Source organism: Pelophylax lessonae (assembly GCF_965119305.1).
Source record: "Pelophylax lessonae genome assembly, chromosome: 2".
NCBI classification, from domain to species: Eukaryota; Metazoa; Chordata; class Amphibia; order Anura; family Ranidae; genus Pelophylax; species Pelophylax lessonae.
The window spans coordinates 209,629,160-209,656,705 of NC_138769.1; the positions used below are offsets into that span (position 1 = coordinate 209,629,160).

The 27,546-nt window shown below is 47.6% G+C and overlaps 1 protein-coding gene across 12 annotated transcripts in view; it reads right to left on the reverse strand.

Annotated features, from left to right (window-relative positions):
* The window catches only part of CASK (calcium/calmodulin dependent serine protein kinase), a 651,701-nt gene that overhangs the window by 453,128 nt on the left and 171,027 nt on the right, over positions 1-27,546 (reverse strand). For all 12 annotated transcript variants that reach the window (XM_082246666.1, XM_082246669.1, XM_082246671.1 and 9 more), the window contains exon 4: positions 3-80. In XM_082246666.1, the coding sequence (XP_082102792.1) occupies positions 3-80 (78 nt within the window). The remainder of the gene's footprint in view (positions 1-2; positions 81-27,546) is intronic.

Consider the following 27,546-nt stretch of genomic DNA (forward strand, 5'->3'; position numbering starts at 1 on the left):
ACCTGGCAACAGCTTCACTGTATACAAAGCCGGCATCAGCTCGCTTTACAATTTCAAAGCATAAATCAGCTCCATCCATGCTGCATTAATAAAGAAAAAACAAAAAGTCAGGAATTTTACAGGCTAAGAATTATGGAAAATAATACCTACCTGCTAAAAATATTTTATGCTTGGTTACAAGCTGGACAGGCACAGAAAATGATTAACGCAATCTATCCAAAAGCTAAAAATGATTTGGCTAATGTGGCAACACATCATACTGTAACTTCCAATTGTTATTCATTTTCTATTTTTACTGCAATTCATTTCAACAAAACACACAGATCTAATATGAGCTGATGGGACGTTATCTGAAGCAATCAAATCCTTTTAGTGAAGGAGGAAAGACGAGTAACAAGAAAAAAATAAAATCAGACAACGGCTTTGGAAAAAACAGGACAAAGCCTATTACTGTCACTCTAGGGGTGTTCAGGATTGTAAGAGTAGACACAATACCCAACTAAGCAGCTGATGGCTTTCAACTTTAGATCACTGCTAAAAATATTTAACCCCTGAATAACATACAAAAAACATTCATATGTCTATTGTGATATTTGTGAGGGTTTTACTCAAGTTTAGTGTTTTCCAGCAAGTTCAAACAAGCCAGGAAATACCTTTCAGGGATTGATAGCCAAGTTTTATTTCAGAAGAAAATCAAATCTCAAAAGCAACTTCAGTGTTACTCTCACAGGGGTTTCCAACACCACTTCAAAACACATACGTAAATTATTATTAGTAGGAATGCACCGAAATGAAAATTCAGGGGCGAAAACCGAAACCAAAAATGACTTTTTCCCCCCAAAAAATTTAAAATGGATAGAACAGGGGCATACACCAAAAACAGGCAGCGACGTACACCTGTCGCTGCCACCCTGTCACAGTATATGTACTGTGATGGGTTGGCAAGAGGTCAATTTAAAGCGGAGTTCCACCCAAAAGTGGAACTTCCGCTTTAGGGAGTCCTGACCCCCTGACATGCCACATTTGGCATGTCATTTTTTTTGGGGGGGGAGCGGGTACCTAGTTTTGACAGGCACCCGCTCCCACTTCCGCTCGGAGCGCCGCGGCGCCAAGAACGGAAGTTCTCCTCTCCCCCTCCCTGCCTGCAATCTTCTGGGACACGTCAGAGGTCCCAGAAGATTGCCGGCCAATCACAACGCGCAGCGCGACTCGCGCATGCGCAGTGGGTACCCGGCTGTGAAGCCGTAAACTATCACAGCCGGGTGCCCACAGCAGTGATGCCGGCGCCGAGGGAGAGGATCGAGGCTTCGGGCGGCCGCATCGCTGGACCGTTGGACAGGTGAGTCAATGGCTGGAACTCCGCTTTAATTACCAATGGTATTTCTATTATGCAGCATGAGGGGGTTAATGTATTGCCACTGCTGGTCACTCATCTATTAGTGACCGACCAGTGGCAGTTAATTAACCCCTTTGTGCAACCAGTATCAGTGCAACCAGTGTTAACACTGATACTGGTTGCACTAATGCAGCACAAAGGGGTTAATTAACTGCCACTGGTCGGTCACTAATGCATCAGTGACCTGCAGTGACAATACATTAACCCCTCATGCTTCATAATACAAATAACATTGGTAAGCTGCCTCAGCTCTCCCCCATCCCCCCCCCCCCACTACCTCAGCGTCCCCCTCGGCAGTACACCCCCCCCCCCCCTCTGGCTCAGCGTCCCTCCTCGGGTGTCCATTCAAAAGTCCCACCTCTGGTCAGCGGCCCGCCTCCCGGTGATGTCACTACTACGATCTGTGTATGAATGAAGTGACACACCGGGCGGGAGGGCAGGGCGAGCGGCCGCTATAGATATAACTATGTGATCCTTCCCTGTCAGCTCAGCGGGACTGTGTGTGAATGAGAACTGACCTGACACCGGGCGGGGGGGGAGCGTCCGCTAATAACTATAACTATGTGAGCACTTCACTTCCCTGTCAGCGGAGATGCCTGACAGGGAAGTGAAGGCTCACATAGTTACAGCTATTAGCGGCTGCTCCCCCCGCCCGGTGTCAGGTCAGTTCTCATTCACACACAGTCGCGCTGAGCTGACAGGGAAGGTCAATGCCTGCCTCCAAAAACGCCTGAAAATCGCGGTAAAAAAACACGCGAAAACACTACGCTCAAGTGTGAATGCAGCCTTACGCTATGTGTGGTATCCCTTTCTATATTCCCTAATGTGGCCCATCATTAATTAATATCTATTCTGGGGTGATTGAGTAACAGAAAAGGAGAGAGGATTCCAGGCTGATATTGATTGCAGTTTATGCTTGTTTGCTGGTTCATGATCTGACCAGCAGAATATCTGGTGAGCTTTACCTAAACAGAATCATTGAGCACAGTGGTGGAAGGATCCTCACCTCTAAACGCTGCAAACACTTTATGATTTGATGACTAGCACTGCTTGCACTTTGTCACTGGAGGATTGCAATATGAACTTTATTTTATTAATTTTCTATTCTTTACATATTTACTGGATATTCTATAATTGATTGCGGATATTTGATAATATTTATGTAAATTATTGCACTACATGAGCACTTTTTTTTTTTTTTTTCTTTCAATATTTATTGCACCTGCACTTTGTTGTTGGAGGAAGTTTGATTATTTGTAGATAAGCACAAACACATAATATTACATATGTACTAGTATCATTATACAACTTAATTGTTGCTATTTATATATTTATTGCACCTCAATTCAGCACATTTTCAGCACTAGCACTTTTTTGATCAGTTCACATGAGTTTTAAACACTCCACAATACAAGTCTAGTACTTCAATATTTAATAACCATCACTACTAAGTTTTTGAATCAGAATTTATAGTTAAATAGGAGTACATATTACAGATATCGCGCTTTTTTCAATCCTTAATTATTACTTACATAGCATTGCTATGGTTTAGTGGCTGCATCTCTGATAGTGTACCCCTATTGGTTAAAGGCCTACTACATATCCTGCGCGCTAGTTCCTTTATTAGCCTTAGAAGAGTGCACCTTGACAGGGAATGGAGGAACTTGACCACTGGAGGAATAGGCACGAACCGTCTGTCTGATCCATCTGGAAATGGTCGCAGAGGAAGCGGACAACCCTTTGAGGTCCATCCGTGAGCACAAAGAGAGTCTGACTTCCTGAAAGACTCCGTAGCTGCCAGGCACACCCCAATTGCCTGGACCTCATTCAAATGAAAATCAGAGACAACCTTTGGAAGGAACGACAGACAGAGGCAAAGAACCACCTTATCCCTGTGAATCACCAGGTAAGGTGAACGATAGGATAACGCCGCCAGTTCCGACACCCTACACGCAGAGGGGATAGCCACTAAAAAGGCCACCTTCTGGGACTGGTAAGCAGAGGACTATCCCGAATATTTTCAAAGGGAGGCTTCTGTAGAGCTGAAAGCAGCAAATGAAGACCCCAAGGCGACAATGGAGCCCGCACTGAAGGAACCAAATGTCAGACACCCTGAAGAAAAGGTACGCACCAAGGAGTGTTTAGCCAAATTTCTGTTCAACCCCCCGTCGAAGGAAGGTCAAGATCTGAGCCGCAAGAACCCCAAGAGACTAACACCATGCAATGTACATCTTCCACGTACGATGATAGATCTTCCTAGTGGTAGATTTCCTAGCTGTCCGGAGTGTAGGAATCACAGACCCAGATAAACCCCTATCCTTCAGCACCTGGCATTCAACAGCCAAGCTGTCAAAGCCAGCGACTGTAAAGAAGGATGGAAGATTGGTCCTTAGGACAACAGATCCTCCCTGAGAGGAGGCTGCCAAGGAACATTGTCGACTAGCTGCACCAGATCGGCATATCAAGCCTGGCGAGGCTAGACCGGAGCCACTAAGATGACTAGAATCCCTTCTGCCTCAATCCTACGTATAAGTCTTGGCAGAAGCTTGAGAGGAGGAAAGGCATAAAATCAGACAATATTGACCACACGGGGCCACCAGCACATCTGTGGCGTGCGCCAGAGGATACCTTGACCGAGCCACAAACCTCTGCACCTTTCTGTTGAGCTGAGACGCCAACAGATGCACCTCTGGGGTGCCCCACCAGAGACACATATGATGAAACATCTCCAGATGAAGGGACCAATCTCCGCGGTCCAACGCCTGCCGACTGAGGTAATCCGCCTGCCAATTTTCCACCTCGGTAATGTGTACGGCGGAGAGGGCTAGAATGAACCGTTCTGCCCACCTTAGAATGACTCCTACCTCCAAAGCCGCCAGGACACTTCTTGTGCCCCCTTGGTGATTGACATAAACCAGGGCCGTGGCATTGTCCGATTGAATGCGCACTGGATAACCCTTAAGACGAACTGTCCAATGATCCAGACACAGTCTGATCACTCTGAGTTCCAAGACCTTGATCTGAAGTCTGGACTCTTCCAGTGTCCGGATCCCCTGAGCAGAATGTTTGCTGAGGATGCATCCCCAGTCGGACAGGCTGGCATCCGTGGTGACCACTGTCCAATACAGTAGGAGGAAGGAATTTCCCAGCCTAGGCGCTGGCGAACGAAGCCACTATATCAGCGACTTCTTCGCGCACCGACTCCGCGCCGGATCCGATTGTCCAGAGACTGGAGTTTTGTCCCATTTGTTCAGAATTTCCCTTTGCAGGGACCTCGTATGGAACTGTGGAAACGGAACCGCCTCAAAAGGTAGACAATAACAGACCCAGCACCCGCATGCAAGTCCGGAGGGATGACCATTTGTTGGACAGCAGGAGACGAATTGCAGCTTGGAACTTCTGGAGTTTATCCTAAGGAAGGAGCACTCTGGCTAAGGCCGAGTCCAGGCCCAGATAGTCCAGCTGGACAGATCCAGAGCAGACTTATGAAAATTTAGAATCCAGCTGAACTCCCACAGAGTTCGTATTGTGATTTGCAAGTTTTCGACCAGAAGGACCTTCGAGACCTTTAATGTCATCCAGGGCAGCTCCAAACAGGCGATCTCCTTGAAAAGGAAGATCTGTCAAGCCCTTTGAGTCTGATCCACAGACCAGCACTTGAGCCAAAAAACATGCCGAAGGACCACTGCCAAAACAGAGATGAGCTGCATCTAAAGAGGCATCACAGATAAACTGCAGCCCCTTGATCAGCTGGTCCACACGCTCGGCAAAGGCAGGGGAGAGCTGTTCCCCCTTCAGGTCATGGTGTAGGAGCTTAGCCCACTCAGAGTTTGCGACACTAGGGAAATGGTGAATACCGGTGTCATTGCAGAACCAGCCAGAGTGTACATAGTGCGGGCCACAGCCTCCTCCTTCCGGTCAGCCGGATCCTTAAGGGCCGGGGAATCTTCAACTGGAATCATGGTTGCATTGTTTATTCTGGAAATCGGAGGGTCCACCACGGGTGGCACAGTCCACCTCTTAAGAAGGGACTCCTCATAGGGGGAACGTCAAGTAAAGCACTTTGGGACCTCACGGGGATGCTTTAGTCATCCCCACTCTTTAGCGACAATTCTGTCAAAACAGGCAGGGGAAACTCTTTGCCGCTTTGTATGGCTTGCGAGCACCTGGGCCTACATCGCAGCTTTAGCTGCGTCCTCCATGTTCAGGGCCTCACACACAGATCCAATCAGTGCATCCACCAGCGCGTGTTCGTGTGCGGTCGCAGACATGGAGGAATCATCCTCACTATCAGAGGATTCTAGGTGCGTGGTTGCAGACCCAGCAGGGTGACCACGTCTGCGGCGGCCGAATAAGATTCAGGATCTTTTGAGACAGATGAGGGAAGAGAAGGCGGGGGGCTTTTTGCTAGCCCGTCCCCTGCAAACTGCCTCCACCCGGGACAAAAGGACTCCAGGATGGCCGTCCACGCATGGATAAAAAAATGGTTGGGACCGGAGGGCCCCGCAGCCTCAGGGAGGGGGGGGGGGAATCAGGTGCATAAATGTGCTTCAAAGACTATGAGTCACCAGGGGGATCCCAAAAAGTGTAAAACACTGCTAAGAGACAACCCCAACTGCGCTGGCAGCACCACACAATCACCAGGCCCAAAGCACCAAGCGATCCTCAGCAAACAGGGAGAGGACCCCACCAGGCTCACCATCCACAGAAACAGGCACCTGCAGCCACCAGGAGAATCTGCACTACACGTGTGGTGATCAGGAAGAAAAATGATCCAGGAGTCAACACTAGGTGATAAGGATGGCTCCCACGGCCGAAATCGCCACCCACAGGGCTCCACGGTCATAGTCCCTGCTATTTCCAATGGCAAACCACAAGAAAATGGCCACCAGACTACACAAACATGGCTGCCATGTATAGAACCACACAGGCTACAAAATGGCCCCACCTTGAGGCTTACAGGGACCCAGGAGGGAGACAAGGCCTCAAGGACAGATCCAGGCAGGACAGGGACAGACAGGGACAGAGGAGCCCCCCACCTGGTACAACCCCCCCCCCCGCGCACAATCGATCGTCCGCACACATCGCCAGTTACTTACCCCATCCTAGGAAAGTGGCCGGACCACCCAAATAGCCCCAGCACTAAGGGGGGGGTGTTTACAATGAGGGACTTGGCAAGGGAGGGTGCCTGCGGGAAGGAGGGGAACCCAGGGGTCCGACTGTCCCAAGGAAGGGCCCACGTCCACCTGAAAACCCTCCAAGGGAGAGGGGGGGATACAGCCACTCACCATGCCAGGAACCAGGCAGGCATCGCTCCAAACAGAACCCTTCTCCATCGAAATGGAGTGGCTGTTGGCCAGGAACACTGCGACTCGGGCCAAGTCCCGGGCATATGCGACCTCACAAGGCGTTTAACTGGCAGGCCAGCCCCATCCTATGGCTATGTCGCAGCCGATCTAATGCGAAGCCGAGGTCTGCTCGTGCTCGCTGGCCAGACTGGGGTGACCACTGAATGTAGGTTATCCAGGCCGTCCCCCAGTTGATTGTAGATTTCACAGGAAAAAATCCAGGAGAAAAACATTTTCTATCTAAAAAATTTGCCAGGACCAAACATCCCAGGAAGGAAATAGGTCCTTACTCCTGACTAGGCAGAAAAAAAAAGTGGCTATAGCAGAGAGAGGGAGTATACACCCTGGGACTGCCCATGGGTGTAGCTAGAATTATTTTCTGCCTAGTGTCCTATTCCTGTAGGGGGCACCCAATGGTTTTGAATATCAGGAGCTGTGTCTGTCAATGAAAGAGAAATCTCCATTTTACAGCTTTAACATAACACATTTATGCGAGTTTAGTGGCAGTTTTCAGCATTTAAGGTTAGAAGCGTTTTTTACAAATAGCCTCAGAAGACCCTCCCAAATGCCCACAATTTATGAAAAACAAGTAAATTAATAACTATTTCAGCCACTCAGTGAGAAAAGAGAGCAGTAGCTGAAAGAGCAGTGTGCTTGTAGATGGTGGTCTTATTTTTTGTGTTTTCACTATGGATCCCATCATGGGCATGTGTAAGGAAATGCTCCTGATGTTGCTCTGAAGATATACAAAATTGCGTGAGACGACCAAAGATTGTTGCTACTGGACTCATCCATTGATGCAGGCAACAGCATGTGGTGAAATTTGTGTTTTTTCAAAATTTTTATATGTTCAAAAAATTATCAGAATTGTTTTACCCTTTACACTGAGAAAACACAAAGGCGTTTAAAACGCAGTTTACCACGATTACAAGCATTTGGTGTTTGAAATGCCAGTAAACTACAGACCAGAACGCAATTTTGTTGCTTTCAAAAAAATGTCTGTAACCTCTACTGCCTCTAAACTTCAGTTTAGCAGCTGTAGTGTACGAGGCCTAATGGGCCATACACACTAAGATTTTCTGAAGAATTTTCCTTCAGACTTACCAAAACCATATAATAGGAGGTCAAACCTAAACACTTTCAATTTGTATGCAATCTGGCAGGCCCTTGCACTACATAGAAAAGGTAAATCTGAATGAAATCTAACCACAAAAGTTGGATAGTGTGTATCCAGCTTAAGCCTTTTGTCTGCTACTTCAGACTGAATCACAACACCCCTGTGCTCACATACAACACTCTGTACCCTTAACAGGTCAAATCGCAGCCTATTGCCGGCAATAGAAGTGTCCCAACTGGTGTGACACTGACTTTGTGGCGCCAAATCGATTTCCAAAAGTAGGGGGCAATTTGAATAGACATCTGTGCATGAACCCGCACAGATGTTTTCCAAGTCGTCCCTGAAGTTGGACTGAAATGAGACTTTGAAATTGTGCGAGTTCAGATGAACTTGCAGCATTTCAAAGCCGTGTTTAGTGTGAACGAGGGCTAAGGCCCGAAAACAGGGTTAGAAGCTTCAAGCCTCTAAAAGCTCTTTAAAGCCTCTGGAATCAAGAACCCAATCCAGGAGTTGGAAAACTGAAACCCCAATTTTCTACCCTCAAAACAGATATTCTGTGTTATTTACCTGCTCTAATGACCCAAAGAAATTCCAAAATATAAATACCCAAGATCAGAAAATGGCCACCACCATCTTGGTTCCTGGGTATAAGCTGTCATTCACAGCCAGCTGTTGGTCCCTGCATTGTGTGCCTTGATAAAATCTGCATTATGCTGAGCAGTTCCTTGTACAGGCAATGTTTATAGCCTTGCCTTTTAGGGAGATCAATCTCCTGCCTCACCTTTACAGAGGGAACAGCTGGAGGGCATGGTGCCATCTCAGCCAGCAACTTGGCAGAGAGTCAGTATTTGCTATAAACAAATAGATGTTGTTTCTCAGCTTGAATATCACACATTGGAACAAGGGAGACATCACTTGAGAAGTACGTTTCCCACAATGATCGTAATGTTATTTGACTTAACAGGTTCTCTTCAAAGAGCCTAAAGCCATTTCAACATTTTTTTTAAAAAATAGATTGTATTTATTTATTGTTATATACTGTGTGCTAATGTTTGTGCTAATGTTTTAAAAGACCTCTGATAGAGTGATCTTTCACAATGCCACAAAGTGAGATGACACCTACCAGTCCTTCCTTTGAGTAGGGAGCAGATTTGCTTTAAATAAGCTCACTCAACTCACCAGGAGCAATGTTTAAGTGTTACTAAGCCCACAACAGTAAAATCAGTCTGTATATGCAGTAAAGTATGCATGTTCTACTCACTGTGGAACCTAAGTTGTAAGGCTGTCTGATACGGTTTTCTCTGGTCCTCCCTTCTTCAATTGTCCCAAATCCATCTCCTGATAGTACAGAGCCTTTGGAGTCACTCTGCACATGCTCAGTTTGGTGTGTTTTACTAGAGTGTTTTCTTTTTTTTTTTGGAAGGTGCATGTGATCAGCGCAGGGCAAATCAGCACTGTCCAGACAGAGTCCTGGGTCCTGCAGCCTCATAGGACAGTTAGAAGAGAATGTGAACTCTTCCTACAAGCTTTAACCAGTGTTTGGCCGGACACTGAAGTTAAAAGACTGCTATATACTGCTGATGAGAAAAGGTATTTAGCAGATATTTACTAAAATAATTGCATTTCCATGTTCTGTGTACTGTGGGAAACCAGATTTAGTGAAGGCAGGGTCCTGGGTTTAGTAACACTTAACAGCCAAGTTCAGGTTGTTCTCACAGTATTATCATACAACTGAGAAAACAGAAAAACAACGACCAACTGGGAGAGACAGGTTTGACGTTAAGACAAAAATCCAGTTTTCTATTTCGTTCATTGACGGACATACTTCATATCTTCTTTGACAGATGGGACGTCCCAAAGCAGTGTCAGCATGATGGGTGGGAAAAAAGTCAGCAATAAACATGTTTCCCAAAAACAGCTAAACTTAGCCAACCAGGTAAACCAGGAGCTCAACCAGAAACAGGAGCTCCCCTACCATAAAAAAAAAAAAAAAACACAACATGCTCAGGAGGCAGAAGTTTCTGCCACAGCGGTCTGCAAAACTTTGCGGCCAAACACCGCATCTGCAGATGCAAAAACATACACCTTGTAGAACTTGGTGAATGTGTGAACAGACTTACCAGGTGGCCACCTTGCAAACCTGGACTCCTGATGACACAAGGCCCAGGACTAAGCACCCTCATAGAATGGACCTTAACAGGGAAAGGAGGAACCGGACCCTTAATCCAATAGGTCTGCACCACCGTCTGCCTGATCCCTCTGGAAAGGGTCGCATCAGATGCAGCCTGCCCCTTATGGGGACCACCTGGAAGGAGAAACAAGGAATCCGATTTGCAAAATGACTCAGTCACTGTCAAGTACACTCTGATGGCCCGGAACACATCAAGGAAGACAAGGCAACTTCTTTTGGATGTTTTAGCTTATGACACAACAAAGGCAACACAATGTCTTCATTTAAGTGAAACCCCGAAACGACCTTAGGAACGAACGACTGACAGGGAGGTAGCACCCCTTTGTCCCTGTGAGCGAGGTAAGGAGACCGGACAGGACAACGCAGCCAGCTCAGAGACCCTGCATGCAGAAGTAATAGCTACCAAGAAAGCCACTTTCTGTGACAAGGTAAGCAGAGGAAGTTCACAAATATTTTCAAAGGGCGGTTTTTGAAGAACCAACCGTACCAAATTAAGATCCCATGGGGGGACCAGGGACCATACCAGAGGAGCCAATTGGTACATTTCCTGCATGAAGGTGTGAACCAAGGAATTTGTGGCCAACGGCCTTTGGAAGAAAATTGCCAAGACTGAAATCTGGCCCTTAATGGTGCCCAGGGCCAAACGCTGATCTACACCTCTTTGTAGAAACTCCAGCAGACGTGATACTAGGGATGTAACGATATTGACGATATCGCGATATCGTCGTGGTCGTCTCGATATCGTCGTGGTTGGGTTACAATATTAAAAGGACAGGTGTCCGTCAAAAAGCAAGAGGAATAAACACAGTCCCGCGGAACAAATCATTGTTAACTACATAGACTTTTCCGGTTCATCCTACCAATGACACCCAAGGGTCTCCTGTACGGATACTGGTCTGTCAACACTTGCAAGTTTTTAATTGTTGTGTCTACTTTGCTTTAGACATAGAGGTTTGTGTAATTTTTTGTTATGTGTTACCTAATAAATTGAATTTTATATACATACTGTTGGTATTCTTGTTCAGTGTGCGTGTGGCATATAAAATCCCATACCACTGGGGGATTTTCCTTTTTCTACCTATCGGGATGATGGCCACCCACACTGGGTATTGAGTGATAGGTCCTACCTATTCTAGACCAGAGTTTAAGGATTTTTTTTACTGTTTTTTTTTTTTTTTTCTTGCAATGTAGATATTTTGATCTTTCTGATGAAAAACGTGAACATAAGCTAAATGATAGGTCAGTGTTTTTTTTAAAGGCTTTTTGACTGACTATTTTATTTAAGTTTAAGTTATGTGCCTAAATACCAGTTTTAAAAGGCTGCCTTTATTTGCCTTGCACATTTAAACCTGACTTAACTTGATCTTTGTTTGCACTTAAAGGGAATTGCCTATTGTTTGTTTACAATTGTTCTAGCTGCTTCTTAACTTGAACATTGCATAGAAGAATCAGTTATGCAACCAAATATTACTATACAGAATATTGATGTTCCTGACTACAACATGCACTTTAAAAGCACTATGTGATCAGTGTTTTATGTTGTCATGGATCCATAAATACAACAATAAATTGCCTGTTGACTGGCAAAAATTGGATTTTTGTAAGATCTTACCGTAAAATCCTTTTCTCTTAGCTCATTGACAGACGTAGTCCTCTTTGATTCTCATCAATAGGGTTATGCTGCCTCCACAGGAGTAGGACTAGGCAGAAAGAAAAACGTTCTGGCTCCACCCTAGGGGCAGTCCCAGAGGGTATATCCTCCCTCTCTCTGCTACAGGATGTCAGTTATGTCACAAAGCAGTGTCAGAGAATTTAACCCAACCCAACTCAATGATAGAGGGGCGGGTACTACATCTGTCAATGAGCTAAGAGAAAAGGATTTTACGGTAAGATCTTACAAAAATCCAATTTTCTCTGTCGCTCATTGACAGACGTAGTCCTCTTTGATTCTCATCAATAGGGACGTCCCAAAGCAGTGCCACAAATGAGGGGTGGGATTGACAGAAATCAAAATCCAATCTAGAAGGCCCAACCGGAGCCAACCAGAAGTATCAAAGGACTCATCGAGCAAACAGATGAGACCTACCCAACAAACCCTCGAGGTAGACCAACAGTCTCCTCAAACAGCGGCCTGCAGGAACCTTGCAGCCAGAAGAGGCATCTGACGATGCCCTCACATAAACCTTATACAATCTTGTAAAGGTATGAACCGACGACTAGGTAGTCGCCTTGAAAACCTGAACCACTGACGCCTGATGGCGGAAGGTCCAGGAAACTCAGCGCCCGAGTAGAATGCGCCTTAACAGGGAACGGGGGATCCCGACCCTTAGATAGAATAAGCCTATACCACCGTCTGTCTGATCCATCTAAAGATGGTCGCGGCAGAAACAGGCAACCCCTTCTTAGGGCCATCCGTGATCACAAACAGTGAATCCGTCTTACAAAATGAATCCGTAGTATTCAAATATATCCTGATCGCCCGAACTACATCCAAGGAATGCAACGCAATTATCGAGGATGATAGGGCTTAGGCCATAGGAAAGACAATACAATGTCCTCATTCAAATGAAACTTTGAAACCACCTTAGGAAGGAAGGATGGATTCGGATGAAGAACAACCTTATCCCTATGAACCACCAGATCTGGGGAACAACAGGATAATGCAGCCAGTTCTGACACCCTGCGTGCAGAAGTGATAGCCACCAAGAAGGCCACCTTCTGGGATAAAGTAAGCAAGGGAATCTCCCTGATATTTTCAAAGGGAGGTGTCTGAAGAACCGACAGCACCAAATTAAGATCCCAGGATGGTAACGGCGCGCGCACTGGCGGAGCCAGGTGTCGCACCCCCTGGATGAAATTCCGCACCAAGGAATGAGAAGCCAAAAACTTCTGAAAGAAGATAGCTAATGCTGAAAACAGACCCTTGATAACACTCAAGGCCAGCTTCTGCTCAACTCCCTGTTGCAGAAAAACCAATATTCGGGCCACCGAATAAGAACGTGGAGGGAACCCAAGGGATTCACACCACGCAATATAAGACTTCCATGTGCGATGATAACTCTTTCTGGAAGTCGCTTTCCTTGCTTTAACTAGAGCAGGAATAACTGAAGCTGACAATCCCTTGTCCTTCAGCACCTGGGTCTCAATAGCCAGGCCGTTAAAGCCAGCGATCGTAAAGCAGGATGGAAGATCGGTCCCTGCGAAAGCAGATCCTCCCTAAGAGGAAGTCGCCAAGGAACGTCTGCGACCAGCCTGACCAGGTCGGCGTACTAGACCCGACTAGGCCAGTCCCGATCTACCAGGATAACTGGGATTCCCTCCACCTCTATCCTGCGAAGAAGCTTCGGCAGTAACTTGAGAGGAGGGAAGGCATACAGTAGCTGATACTGCCCTCCCCCCACCCCCCCCCCCCGGGGCGATCAGCATGTCTGCGGTGTCTGCTAGAGGATCGTGGGAGCGAGCCACAAACCTCCGCATTTTCCTGTTGAGCTGAGATGCCAACCGCTCCCATTCGGGGTGCCCCAACCGAGGCACAGTTGGTGGAATATCCCTGGATGAAGAGATCATTCCCCTTGATCCAGAATCTGACGGCTGAGATAATCTGCCTGCCAATTCACCCCCGGAATGAATACCGCAGAGAGAGCTGGAATAATCGTTCCGCCCAACGAAGAATGCTGGCCACTTCTATGGCCGCCAGGACACTCCTGGTGCCCCTTTGATGATTGACATAAGCTACTGCTGTGGCATTGTCCGACTGGATCCGAACCGGGCTGCCCTGGAGCTGCTCGGTCCAGTGAGTCAGACAAGGTCTGATCGCTCTCAGTTTCAATACATTTATCGGTAACCTGGACTTTTCCAGGGACCCAAGCCCCCGAGTCGAGAATTTCTCCTCACCCGGATAGACTGGCATCCGTGGTGATAAGCGTCCAAATATTGGTAGGAATGACCTCCCCTGGCTGAGCATCGGAGACCGAAGCCACCAGACCAGGAACTCCCTGGTCCGCTTGCTCAGCCGGATCCGATAGTCCTGGAATCTGGATTCCGGTTACACTTGAGAAGAATCTCTCCTTGAAGTATTCGGATATGGGACTGGACAAATGGTACTGCTTAAAAGGAAGCCACCATCAAACCCAGGACCCTCATGCAAGCCTGGATGTGTCTAAAATTAGACCCAACTATTCCAGTCTCTTGGTGGGAACCGAAGAGGACTTCTGCAGGTTCACCAGCCACCCGAACTCTTGTAAAAGAGGTCATGGTGATCTCTAAGTTTAGTAATAGAGCCGCACGGAGCAGAAGATCGTCTAGGTGACCTAGAATCGATATGTCTCGTTGTCGTAACAACGTCAAGACTGGGGCCATCACCTTTGTGAAGACCCGGAGAGTCGAGGCGAGACCAAAGAGTAACGCCACAAACTGATAATAATACTCTTTCTACGGAAAAACGCAGGAAACGCTGATGTCCTGCATAAATAAGAAAGTGAAGATAGGCATCCTAGATGTCTATGGACGCCAGAAAATCCCCCTGATGCCGGGAGGACGCTACTGTGCGAATGGACTCCATCTTGAATTTTTGTACCCTGACAAAAAAGATTAAGTGCTCTTAAGTCCAGAATTGGACGCACTTTGCCCTCTTTTCTGGGGATTGTGAAAAGGTTTGAATAGAACCCTTGAAATGCTCTGTCCAAGGAACGTGGACCACCACTCCTTGTTGCATTAAATCCGTGACTGCCCCCCGTAAGCTCTTAAGCGATCCGGGGATAGTCGAATATTGGAAAGGAGGAATCGCACTGGGAGAGATTGACATACAATCTTGTAACCTGACCGTATGACCTCGCGAACTATTTGTCCGAGATTCTGGAAAGCCATGGATCCGGAAACCGGCGAAGACGTCCCCCCACCCCAGTTATGGGTGGGGGCGCACCTTCAGGCTTTAGTAGTCTTATCTTCAGGTCAGGAAGAATCGGACTTTTGCTTGCCCGACCAGCGTCCCCTGAAACCTCCCGAAGGAGCTTTGGAGGACTTTGTTTTCTCACCCTTGGACGAAAACCTTTCTTATGAGCGCAGAAAGAAGGCCCCCGTCTTTGACGAGGTCCTTTACCCTTAGTACTTTGTGGTAAAAAAGTGCTCTTTCCCCCAGTGAGATCCTTGGAGATCTCATCTAAGTTGGCTCCGAATAGACGCTCTCCTAGAAAAAGAAGATTAGCAAATGCTTTTTTGGAACCTTGGTCAGCTTACCAACATTTTAGCCACAGTGTATGCCAGAGGACCACTGCTGAAACTGATGCTCACGCCAATAATGGAGTGGCGTCTAACGCCGCGTCACAAACAAACTGTAACCCTTGTATCATCTGTTCCAACAAATCTGATACCGCCTGAGGGACATCTTCTAAGTCCCAGCGTAACCACTTGGTCCATTCAGTTACAGTTTGCGAAACCAGCCCAATAGCAATTATTGGTCTGAAAGCTGATCTAATCAAGGAAAACATGGCGCGAGACATAGCTTCTATCTTGCGATCCACCGGATCCTTAAAAGACGGAGCGTTTTCCAATGGAATGACCGTAGCTTAATTTAATCTAGAAATTGGTGAATCCACCACCGGTGGTACTGTCCCTTTCTTAAGGAGGGCTTCCTCAAACGGATAACGCCTAATAATGCGTTTGGAAATAGCAGGAGTGCGTTTTGGCTGACTCCATTCTTCCTTGAACGGATTACCGAAACATTTGGGCAATGGAAATACTTTCGCCACTTTGATGCGTTTTTTAGTACCAAAGGGAATTTCAGTCTCAGCTACTTCCGACGGTGTAACCTGTAATCTTAAGGTTTCTCGGACAGATACAATTAGTGCGTTTACCAACGCTTCCTCTCGGGCTATGGCTGATGCCGAAACATCCTCCTCACTGTCTGAAGAGACAGTACCCGAGACACAAATCCCAGATGAGGTACCTGCAATTGCAGGAATAGGCTCAGACTCTGAATCCGAAGTTTCAGATAAAATGGGGGTAGGCGGGGGTCGCTTCCTTGCGCCCTGTCCCTGACAAGCCACTTCCACCCGGGATACAAAGGTCTCCATAACTGCTGAAAATTACTCAATAGTAAGCGGGGTGCTGGAGGATCCTGCAGCCCCCTCGAGGGGATCAGGTGGAGATACATGTGTGGCAGGGTCCATGTTAATCCAGGACACTTGCCAGAAAAAAACTTTTTTTTTTTTTTTTTTTTTTAAATAAAACTTTTTTTTTTTTTGTATCCCACTAGCGCAATAGCGCCCCCCAGTGTACCTGCTTCTTGACCCCCATAGAGAGAGAGAGAGGGACCCCAAAGGCTCACCACCCGATGCAGAGAAGTTTCCTATCAACTGCAGTCAGCGTTTGTCTTGTGCAGACTGGGAAGTCCTGTGCTAGGTTTCCCGGGTAGAAGGAAGTGGCTCCGCCCCCTGTGTACGCCTTCCGGTGTTCCCAGCTGCTCCTCGAGGTTAGCTGGGCACCTCAAACATGGCCGCCCCCATGCAGGAGACAATAGACTCCAAAAAAATGGCGGCCGGCGTGACCTGCGGACGCTTGTGTACCTGGTCTACAGCAAAATGGCGGCGGACTGCCGATGTAGCGTTCTCAGCACAGCAGCCTGCATGCTCCAAGCTTGTCGGCCTGCGGGAGTCTGACGATCCACTACAGTCAAGGTAGGCTATACCTCCTATGTATGCTATAGTACTGAAGTCAGTTACAAACCAAGCCTGCTGGTTTAGAATGTTAGCTCCCAGACCAAGTCCGCTGCCCACCGAGCACATTATCACTGAGGATATGTGAACTTAACATAGGTTACAAGGGGGACTTTAGTGTCAGAAAGAATCTGACCATGTATAGAGGGGCCCGTATCCCAAAACGCCTCACGGAGAGGAAAGGGAAACATTTACTCACCATACCGGACTGACAGGCACCCTCTCTTCACAGTACCCTCTCCACCGAAGTGGGGGGCTGTCGACCAATCCGGACGCCTTGACTCTCTGGTTCCTGGCGTCCAAGCGAGACGTTTAACTCGCAAGGTCAGTCCCTCCAATGGGACTCTGTCGCGGCCGACCCAGCGCAGAGCTATGGTCTGCACGCGCTCGTAGGCTGAACCGGGGTGACCACTGGATCTCAACAACCAGCCCGTCGCCCGGTCCCGCATACTTACTTGAATGTGTCGCGGCCGACCAAGCGTGATGCTATGGTCTGCGCGCGCTCGTAGGCCGGCTGGGGTGACCACTGGATCTCAACATCCAGCCCGTCGCCCAGATCCGGCGTAATTTGCTTGAAGATCTCACAGGAAAAAAACTGGAGAAACTACCTAAAAAAAAATATTTTTTCTAAAAAATCTTGCCAGGACCAAAAAGATCCCAGCAAGGAACTTAGGTCCTTACTCCTGACTAGACAGAAAAAAACTGACATCCTGTAGCAGAGAGAGGGAGGATATACCCTCTCGGACTGCCCCTAGGGTGGAGCCAGAACGTTTTTCTTTCTGCCTAGTCCTACTCCTGTGGAGGCAGCATAACCCTATTGATGAGAATCAAAGAGGACTACGTCTGTCAATGAGCGACAGAGAAAGCAGAATAAATGTCGGTATTTTTTCGCTATTATCATCACAAACACTATCATGAGCTATTTAACAATACTGTGAGCTTTTCCACAATATCGTAATAAATATCGTACCGTGAGGTCAATATCGAAATTGTATCGTACCGTGAGATTTTGATATAGTTACATCCCTACGCGATACCCAAAAGGAATGAGGGGAAACCACCAGAGACTCACACCAAGTAATGTACGACTTCCAAACTTGATGGTAAATCTTCCTAAAAGTAGAGTTCCTAGCTTTTAACCGAGTAGGAGACACCGAATCCGACAACCCCCTATCCTTCAATACCTGGCTTTCAATAGCCAGGCCATTAAAGCCAGCGACCGTAAAGCAGGATGGAAGATCGGCCCTTGGGACAACAGATTATTCTCTGAGAGGAAGCCGCCAGGGGGCATTGGCTACCAGTCTTAACAGTCCCGCATACCAAGCCAGACGAGGCCAGTCTGGGCTGGGGCCACCAGAATTACTAGAATCCCTTCTGCCTCAATTCTGTGCAACAGTCTCGGCAGAAGCTGTAGTGGAAGAAAGGCATAAATTAGAATACTGGCCACAAGGGGCCACCAGAGCGTCTGCCAGAGGATCTCGAGACCTTGTCACAAACCTTGGAACCTTCCGTTTGAGGCGGGAGGCCAACAGGTCCACATCAGAGGTCCCCCACCGGAGGAGACACAGTTGTTGAAACACTCCTGGGTGAAGGGACCATTTACCCAGACTCCGTGCCTGTCGACTGAGGTAGTCCCCCTGCCAATTTTCCACCCCTGGCATGTGCACAGCAGAGAGGGCTGGAACAAAGCATTCTGCCCACCTTAGAATGCTGACCGCTAGGGTACTTTTGGTGCCCCCTTGGTGATCTATGCCACAGCCATGGCGTTGCCTGATTGAATCCTTACTGGACAACCCAGTAGACGATCCGTCCACTGGGACAGGCAAAGCGGATTGCCCGAATTTGCCGGATGTTAATTGGCAGACTGGACTCCTCCCGAGACCAGACACCCTGGGCTGATTCCGTGGCCAAGACACCTCCCCACCCAGACAGGCTGGCGTCCATGGTAACCACTGTCCAGCACAGGGGAAGAAAAGATATTCCCTGTCGAAGCACCGGGGAACGAAGCCACCATATTAGTGATCCTCTCATACCCCCAAATTAACAGGATCAGATTGTCCAGGGACCCTGGATTCTTGTCCCATTTGGCTAAAAGCTCTTTTTGCAGAGGTCTGGTATGGAACCGCTTCAAAAAGGTGGAAACCACCAGACCCAGCACCTGCATGCAAGTTGTGAGAAACGACTGGACAACAGGAGCCGAATCACATGCTGCAATTTCAACAGTTTAGTTTCTGGAAGAAACACCTGGGCTGAGGCTTAATCCAGAATCAGACCCAGGTAGTTTAGCTTGTTGGACGGCGTCAAGGCTGACTTTTGAAAATTAAGAATTCAGCCGAACTCCTGCAAGTTCGCACCATGATGTCCAGATCTTCCTTCAGAAAAGACGACAACTTTGCTCTCAGAAGAAGATCGTCCAGGTACCCCAACACTGAGATCCCCGGTTGCCTGAGTAAGGCTAACACCGGGGCCAACACGTTTGTCAAAAACCAAAGAGCTGAGGCAAGACCAACAGGCAACGCCACAAATTGATAGTGCTCCTCGCCTATAGCAAAGCAAAGAAAACCAGATGCCTAACATATTGGAACATGAAGGTAAGCGTCCTTGATACCAATAGAGGCCAGAAAATCCCCATGAAGAAGGGAAGCCACTACTGTGCGAATTAACTCCATTCGGAATTTCTGAACCCGCACAAAGTGGTTCAGGGCCTTGAGGTCCAGGATTGGGCTAACCTTGCCCTCCTTCCTGGGAACCGTAAATAGGTTTGAAAAAAAATAAATTGTTCCAACTCCGATATCCTGCAGGCTAAAGGGGCCGCATCTAGGGAGGCATCACAAATATACTGCAACCCCTGTATCAACTGGTCTGCCAGCTCATGAGGTTGGATGTTGACCCCCTTTTAAATCCTGGCATAAAATCTTTGCCCATTCCGTCATGATCTAAGAGACCAAAGTTATGGCAAACACCGGCCTCAATAATGAACCTTCCACAGTAAAGATGGCAGACCAGAGATTCAGCCTTCCTATCTGCAGCTGAGGCCTGTACGCGTTCGCAGGCCAGACTGGGGGGGACCGTAAGAAACTAGGATATCCAATGCGTCACCCAGTTTGACAGTTGATAGTAGTTTTAATAGGAACAGACTTGATTGCAGAAGAAAAAAAAACACAACAAAAGAAAAAAAAGTTCAATTTAAAAAAAGGGAAAAAAAAATGCCAGGACCAGAGATCCCAGCAAGGAGCTAGGTCCCTACTCCTAACTAAACAGAAAAAAAAAAAAAAACTGTTTCTAGAGCAGGAAGTGGGAGTGTTAACCCTTTTCTGCCTAGTGTCCTACTCCTAGGAAGGGCAGCATAACCCATCTGTCAAAGAAGATATGAAGCGGCGTCCGTCAATGAACAAAAGAGAAACTGTTATTCTTACTTTCTGCTATAAAACATTCCCAATAAAAAAAAAAAAAGTAAAAATTCAAAATGTCTTCATCAGTTTAGGCAAAATTGTATTTGGTTACATGTTTTTGGTAAAAAAAAAAAAAAAAATCTCAATAAACTTGTATATGGATTGGTTGGCGCAAAAATTATAGTGTCTACAAACTATGGGATTTTTATTTATTTATTTTTTACTAGTGACACTTGACACTTTTTTGGGGACCAGTGACACCAATACAGCGATCAGTGCTAAAAAACATGCACTGTCACTGTACTGACACTGGCAGGGAAGGGGGTTAAAATTAGGGGCGATCAAAGGGTTAAATGTATCCCTAGGGAGTGATAGCTAATTGTGTGGGGGATGCTTCAACTGTGGGAAGAGAGATTTCGTATACCCGCTTAGCAGAAACACAGGATCTCCATCTTCTCCTTTCACAGGACGACGATCTGCCTTGGCAGACCTCCGTTCTGCCTCTCTAAGGAACGTACGACGGGTCCCAGACGGACATCGGCTCCACCAGACCCACTGATTGGCTTCTGCTGTGTCCAATCACAGCGAGAGCAGGTCACAGGAACCCGGAAGCACGAGATTACATACCTGTACATGATTTTGCACACAAGAGCCGCCACCCTGCAGTATATTTACATGGGGCGGTTTGCCAGTGGTTAAACTGCAACTAAAATGGATGGAAATGTACATGCAATTTCAATACATTTTAGTGCAAGTCATTGTGAATTGTTCCTTAGCAACGTTCTAGCACAAATCCATGATGGGTTTATGGGGGTTTATTGGTCAGGCTTCATGAGGTATATGGCCTTCACTTATAGCAAGGGCATTATTACAATTTGGTCAAAGTTGCACAGTATGTTTTTATTTTATCGATACAAGCCCCATATCTAAACTAGTCCTTCACATCCAGCTTTTTTTTTATTTGTTCCTCAAAACAGTTACATCCAAGGCATGTCCTGAATCATAACTGGTACAGTTTCTACTGTGCTTTTGTTAGGTCTCAACAGAAACGACAAACCAAATGATGACATTTGCAGCACCATGGCAACATCAGATCAAACAAAAGCCAAGATGGCCGCTTCCTTGGCTGTAGAGTTAAAGGAGGGTTTTATTCCTCTTTCATTCCAGCAGAAGATTTACATGAGGAACAGTGGCCGTCTATGGCCAGCCAAACATTAAAGAAATGAGTCACAAGGTAGCGATGTGTAAAGTACTAAGTAGAACTGAAATTACAGTACCAAAAGCAACATTCGAATTTTAAAGCACTTTTTTAAATAATTCTGCTGCTTCTGAGATTTCTACAATAAAACTGCAGGTCTGCCTGCATCCCCAGAAAAACCCACACATGTTTTGGAGATCCCACTTTTCCTATGAACATATTTGTTTGCACATACATATACCTGATTTCCAGATGAATCCGACAGATGGTGGTCCATCAGGGGTCAGGTTCCTCTTTTCCCTGTCAAGGCACACTCTACTAGGGCGCTTAGTGCCTCCTGGGCTTTTCGTCCTCAGGCGTCCATGATTTATAGTTCCAGATGTCTGGCCTACCTGGTGATGACTGGTCCTGGCACTCAGCTCCGAGTCGATGGCCTGGTCATTAATGGGGCAAATCTTTTTTCAGTCCAGAAGTGGTTAAACCTGCCGGAGGACCCGCATACATTTGAACCAGGCCTAAAGCAATAGTAAAGTAATTTATAAATAAAAACACTGGTCCTCCTGCGGGTTTACCACTTCTGGACCTGAATCTATAATTAAGGGTTTGCCCCCCCCTAATGACAGACCATCGGATCGGAGCTGAGCGCCAGGACCAGTCCTCCCCAGGTAGGCCAGACACTGCTTGATGGCTTATTTTAGGCCTGGTTCACATGTATGCGGACTGGCGACCCACATTTGCACAGGCATAGCAGCCCATTGATACGAATGGGCTGCTATGCCTGCGTTTTCGGCTGAAAAAAAGGCGCAAGCATATTTTTAAACAATGTAGTGGCCGTGAAATCCATCCTGCTTTTGCACCATGCGACTTACCTGCAGTTCTTGCACATGTAAACAGTTTTTAAATGCTGGGGCCAGGTATATAAAAAACGCAGAAAGCTTGCCAGTGCAGGAACTGCAGGCAAGTCGCATGGTGCAAAAGCAGGATGGATTGCAAGGACACTGCATTTTTTTTAATACCGTGATAATAGCGTATATCGTGGCAAAACCTTAATCACAGCATGGAAATCGGATACCGTCACATGCCTACGCAGAGGTGATAGCCACCAAAAAGGCCACCTTTTGGGACAGCGTAAGCAGGGGAATCTCCCGAATATTTTCAAAGGGAGGCTTCTGTAGAGCTGAAAGCCCTTAGAATCCCAAGGCGGCAATGGAGCCCACACTGGAGGAACCAAATGTTGGACACCCTGAATAAAAGTACGCACCAGGGAGTGTGTAGCCAAAGGTCGTTGGAAAAAGACCACCAAGGCAGATACCTGGCCATTGATGGTACTCAAGGCCAATTTCTGTTCAACCCTCCATTGAAGGAAGGAAAAGAACCGAGCCACCAAGGAGTGAGGATGAACCCCAAGAGACTCACACCACGCAATGGACATATTCCACGTACGATGGAAGATCTTCCTAGACATAGATTTCCGAGGAACGTAGGAATCATTGACTCACACAAACCTCTATTCTTTAGCACCTGGCGTTCAACAGCCAATCGTCAAGGCCAGCGACTGTAAATCCGGATGGAAGATTGGTCCTTGGGACAGCAGATCCTCCCTGAGAGGAAACTTCCAAGGAACATCGGTGATCAGCCACACTAGATCAGCGTACCAAGCCTGGCAAGGCCAGTGTGGAGGCCCTAAGATGACAGTAATTCTTTCTGCCTCAATCCTGCATAGGAGTCTGTGCAGAAGCTTGAGAGGAAGGAAGGCGTAGGATCAGATTATACTGACCCCAAGGGGCCACCAGCACGTCTGTGGCATCCGCTAGTGGATCCCTTGACTGAGCCACAAACCTTTGCACCTTTCTGTTGAGCCGATAAGCCAACAGAGCCACCTTGGGGGGGGGGGGGGGGGGACACACAGCTGATGAAACACCTCTGGATGAAGAAACCACTCCCCGTGGGCCAATGCCTGCCGACTGAGGTAATCCGCCTGCCAATTTTCCACCCCGGGAATGTGTACGGCTGAGAGGGCTGGAATGAACCATTCTGCCCATCTTAGAATGCTGGCTACCTCCAGAGCCACCAGGGCACTTCCTGTGCCCCTTTGGTGATTGACATAAGCCACGGCTATGGCATTGTCTGATTGAATGCGCACTGGGCATCCTTGAAGATGATCCGTTCAATGATCCAGACAGTCTGATCACTCCAAGTTCCAGGATATTGATCTTCAAGCGTCCAAATATCGCCTAAGCAGAATGCTTGCCAAGGGCGCCTCCCCAGCTGGACAGGCTGTCATCCATGGTGACCACTGACTAATACAAGAGGAGGAAGGAATTTCCCAGTTGAAGCGCTGGCGAGCGAAACCACCATATCAGGGACTGGATCTGATTGTCCAGAAACTTGTCGTCTTGTCCCACTTGGTCAGAATCTCCCTTTGCAGAAAGCTCGTATGGAATTGTACAAACGGAACCGCTTCGAAGGTAGATACCATCAGGCCCAGCACCCGCATGCAAGTCCAGGGGGGTGACCATTTGTTGGACAGCAAGAGGCAAATTGCAATCTGCAATTTCTGGAGTTTGTCCAGAGGAAGGAGCACACTGGCTACGGCGGAGTCCAGGAGTCTGGCCCAAATAGTCCAGTTTTGTGGACGAAACCAGGGCAGACTTCAGAAAATTCAGAATCCAGCTGAACTCCCGCAGGTTCTCCACCAGAGCAGAGGGAGATTCTGCTCACAGAAGGAGATCATCCAAGTAACCCAGTACCGCGATTCCCCGTTGGCGTAGCAAGGCTTGCACCGGAGCCAACACTTTTGTGAAGACCCAAGGAGCGGAGGCGAGACAAAAGGGTAACGTCACAAACGGATAAGACTCCTCTTTCACAGCAAAGCGAAGAAAATGCTAGTGACTGGCATATAATGGAATGTGAAGATAGGCATCCTTGATATCGATAGAGGCGAGAAAATCCCCCTGACCCAGGGATGCCACCACCATTCGAATGGACTCCATTCTGAACCTCTGTACCCGCACAAAGTAGTTTAGCACCTTGAGGTCCAGGATTGGATGCGCTTTGCCTTCCTTCCTGGGGAGTGTGAACAAGTTTAAGTAAAAACCCTGAAAACGTTCCGAAGTTGGAACCGTGACAATCACCCCTTGAAGGAACAGACCTTGTAACCGGTCTGGGGACAGGCGCAGGTTGGAAGGAAAAAACCTTGCCAGGGACAAGAGTGAAACTCAAACTTGTAGCCGGACCAAATTACTTCGTTGACCCACTTGTCTTGTACCAGGAAAGTCCAGAAACCAGCGAAGACATCCCCACACCCCCGATAAGGGTGAGGTCGCACCTTCATACAAAAGGAGCCTTGTCCGCGGGTTTGGAGAAGCCCGCTCTCGGCTTGCCAGACTAGGTTCATTTGGATCCGCCAGAGGAGGCCCTGAAAGGCTTTGATTCCTTGTTAGTCAACCCTGAGGGACGGAAAAAAAAAAAAAACGTATGAGCCGAGAAGGAAGGTACACGTCTACGACGAGGTTCCTTGCCCTAAGTAGCCTGCGGAAGAAGAAAGGTACTCTTCCCCCCCTGTGAGATCTTTAATGATGTCATCCAGGGTGGCTCCAAACAGGCGATCTCCTTGAAAGGGAAGTCTTTTTTAGAAGTCTGAACTGCAGACAAGCATTTGAGCAAAAAGACATGCCGAAGGACTACCGCCAAAAAGGAGAGGCGAGCCATCAGGGGAGCCGTATCCACAGATGAACTGCAGCCCCTGGACCAGCTGGTCTGCCAGCTCAGCAAAGGCATGGGGGAGCTGTTCTCCCTCCGAGTCACGGCGTCGGAGCTTAGCCCACTCAGTTACAGTTTGCGACATCAGGGCAATGGTAATTCCCAGCGTCATTGCTGAACTAGCCAAGATGTACATAGTGCGAGCCACGGCCTCCACCTCCTGGTCAGCCGGGTCCTTAACCGGAATCATGCCTTGTTTAATCTGGAAATTACCGGTGGCACAGTCCACTTCTTAAGAAGGGACTCCTCATAGGGGTAAAGCCTAGTAAAAATGTAAAAACCCCACGGGGACACTTTGGTCGTCCCCACTCTTAAGCGACAATTCTCTCAAAATAGGCACCTTTGCCGCTCTTTATGCCCAGAAGGGTGACCCATGTCTGCGGCGGCCAAATCAGTTTCAGGATCTGATGAGACAGATGAGGAAGGGAAAGGCGGGGGGCGGGGGCTTTTTGCTAGCCCGCAAAGCCGCCTCCACCCGGGACACAAGGGACTCCAGGACCGCCGTCAAAGCATGGATAGATGATTGGGACCCGGAGGGCCCCACAGCCTTAGAGAGGGGATCAGGTGGGGAAACGTGCGCCAAAGACTCCATGTGTCACCAGGGGGACCCCACAAAAAAGTGTAACACACTGCTAAGGGACAACCCCCACCGTGCTGGCCGCACCACCTGGTCGCCAAGGACAAGGCACAGAGCGATCCTCAGCAGAGAGGTAGAGGACCCCACCAGACTCACCACCCACTGACACAGGCACCTGCAACCACCAGGAGAATCTGCAATACACGTGGGGTCTTTAGGAAGCTAAATGATGCAGGATTCAGCACCAGGGGATAAAGAAGAGCCCCCACCGCTGAAATAGCCGTCCACAGGCCTTCACTTTCATGGCCGCTGCTATTTGCAATGGCCAACCACAAGAAAATGGCCGCCGGACTACACAAACATGGTCGCCGTGTACAGGAATACACAGGCTACAACAAAATGGCGGCACCACAAGGCATACAGGGACCCAGAATTGGGAGAACAGTCCTCAGGACAGATCCAGGCAGGAGGGGGGCTCTGACAGGAGGCCCCACCAGTTACAAGCCCCCCGCACAATTGATTGCAGCGTATATGGAAGGGGTGTTTAGGGAGAGGAACTTGGAAGGGGGGACGACTGACCGTTCAAAGGAGGGGCCCACGTCCACCCCAAAATCTTCCAGGGGTAGAGGGGGTACAGCTACTCACCATACCAGGAACCAGGTGGGCACTGCTCCGGACAGATCCTCTTCTCCATCGAAATGGGGGCTGTCGGCCAGGAGGAAAGCTGCGACTCAGGCCGAGGCCAGGTCATATTCAACCTCGCGAGACGTTTATCTCACAGGGCCAGCCCCTGTCCAGTGGGGCTATGTCGCAGCCGACCGAGCGTGGAGCTGGCTGAGGCCTGCACACACTCACTGGCCCAACTGGGGTGATCACTAGATCAAGGTTATCCAGCCCATCATCATTAGACCAGCATCAGTTGAACAGTTGTCAGTAGTACACACAGACCAAATTTGGCTGGTTCCTGCTGAACTGGCTGATTTATTTTTTGTCCATGTATATCCAGCTTTAACCTGGACTGAATTTTGATTCATGTATGGTCATTCCCATTGAGAAGTTGATCTATCAGTGTATTCTAAATGGGATGGGGTGTCCGGATCCCACTACCACCTATACATTGATAGCAGAATTGGTACGTTTTTTTTCTTTTTATTGTTCAGCTGAAAAACCTGAACCAGGTATGGTTCGCTTTAGGCAGTGGTAACTTCCAAAAGAAAGGCATTTAACTTGATGTATTCCCTGTAATGATTTTCTAAAATACAACACCTGTTAGTTATCCATGTTATACCTATCAACTTCAATAAGGTAACTAAGCCTGACCTGATTTTATAAAGTGAAGCTACTTCAAAAATTCACAACCCCAATTATATTGTTATTGGCTTTTTTTTTAATTCGTCCTCTTTAAATAGTCTTCCTTTCCTCTATTTAAACCTCTGACATACATAACTGGTAAGGGTGGTGCCACCACAAATCATGTAGCATAGTGCCGACAGCTATTTGGGAATACATATTTGAAATAAACATTATTGGTAATAAGTAAAAAGATCGTGAATGTTAAGGAACAGTTAATTTGTGTCTGAATTTTTTTCTCAAACATCATTACACAGAACATTGTTCAATGGCCAAGTGCTTTGACCTAGGAAAACTAGAAGCTTAAGTTATTTCTTTAAAAGCACAACAATTCCCTTTCATGGTGCTGCACTGACACACAGTGACACATGCAGATACTGCATCCAAACACAAAAACACAGGAAGGCAGCCAGTTACCTACACGTGTATTAAAAAACCAAAGTTCAGCCTGAAATCACTTGTTTTGCTAAAACGGAACTGCAGCCATTTAGCAAATGCAGCT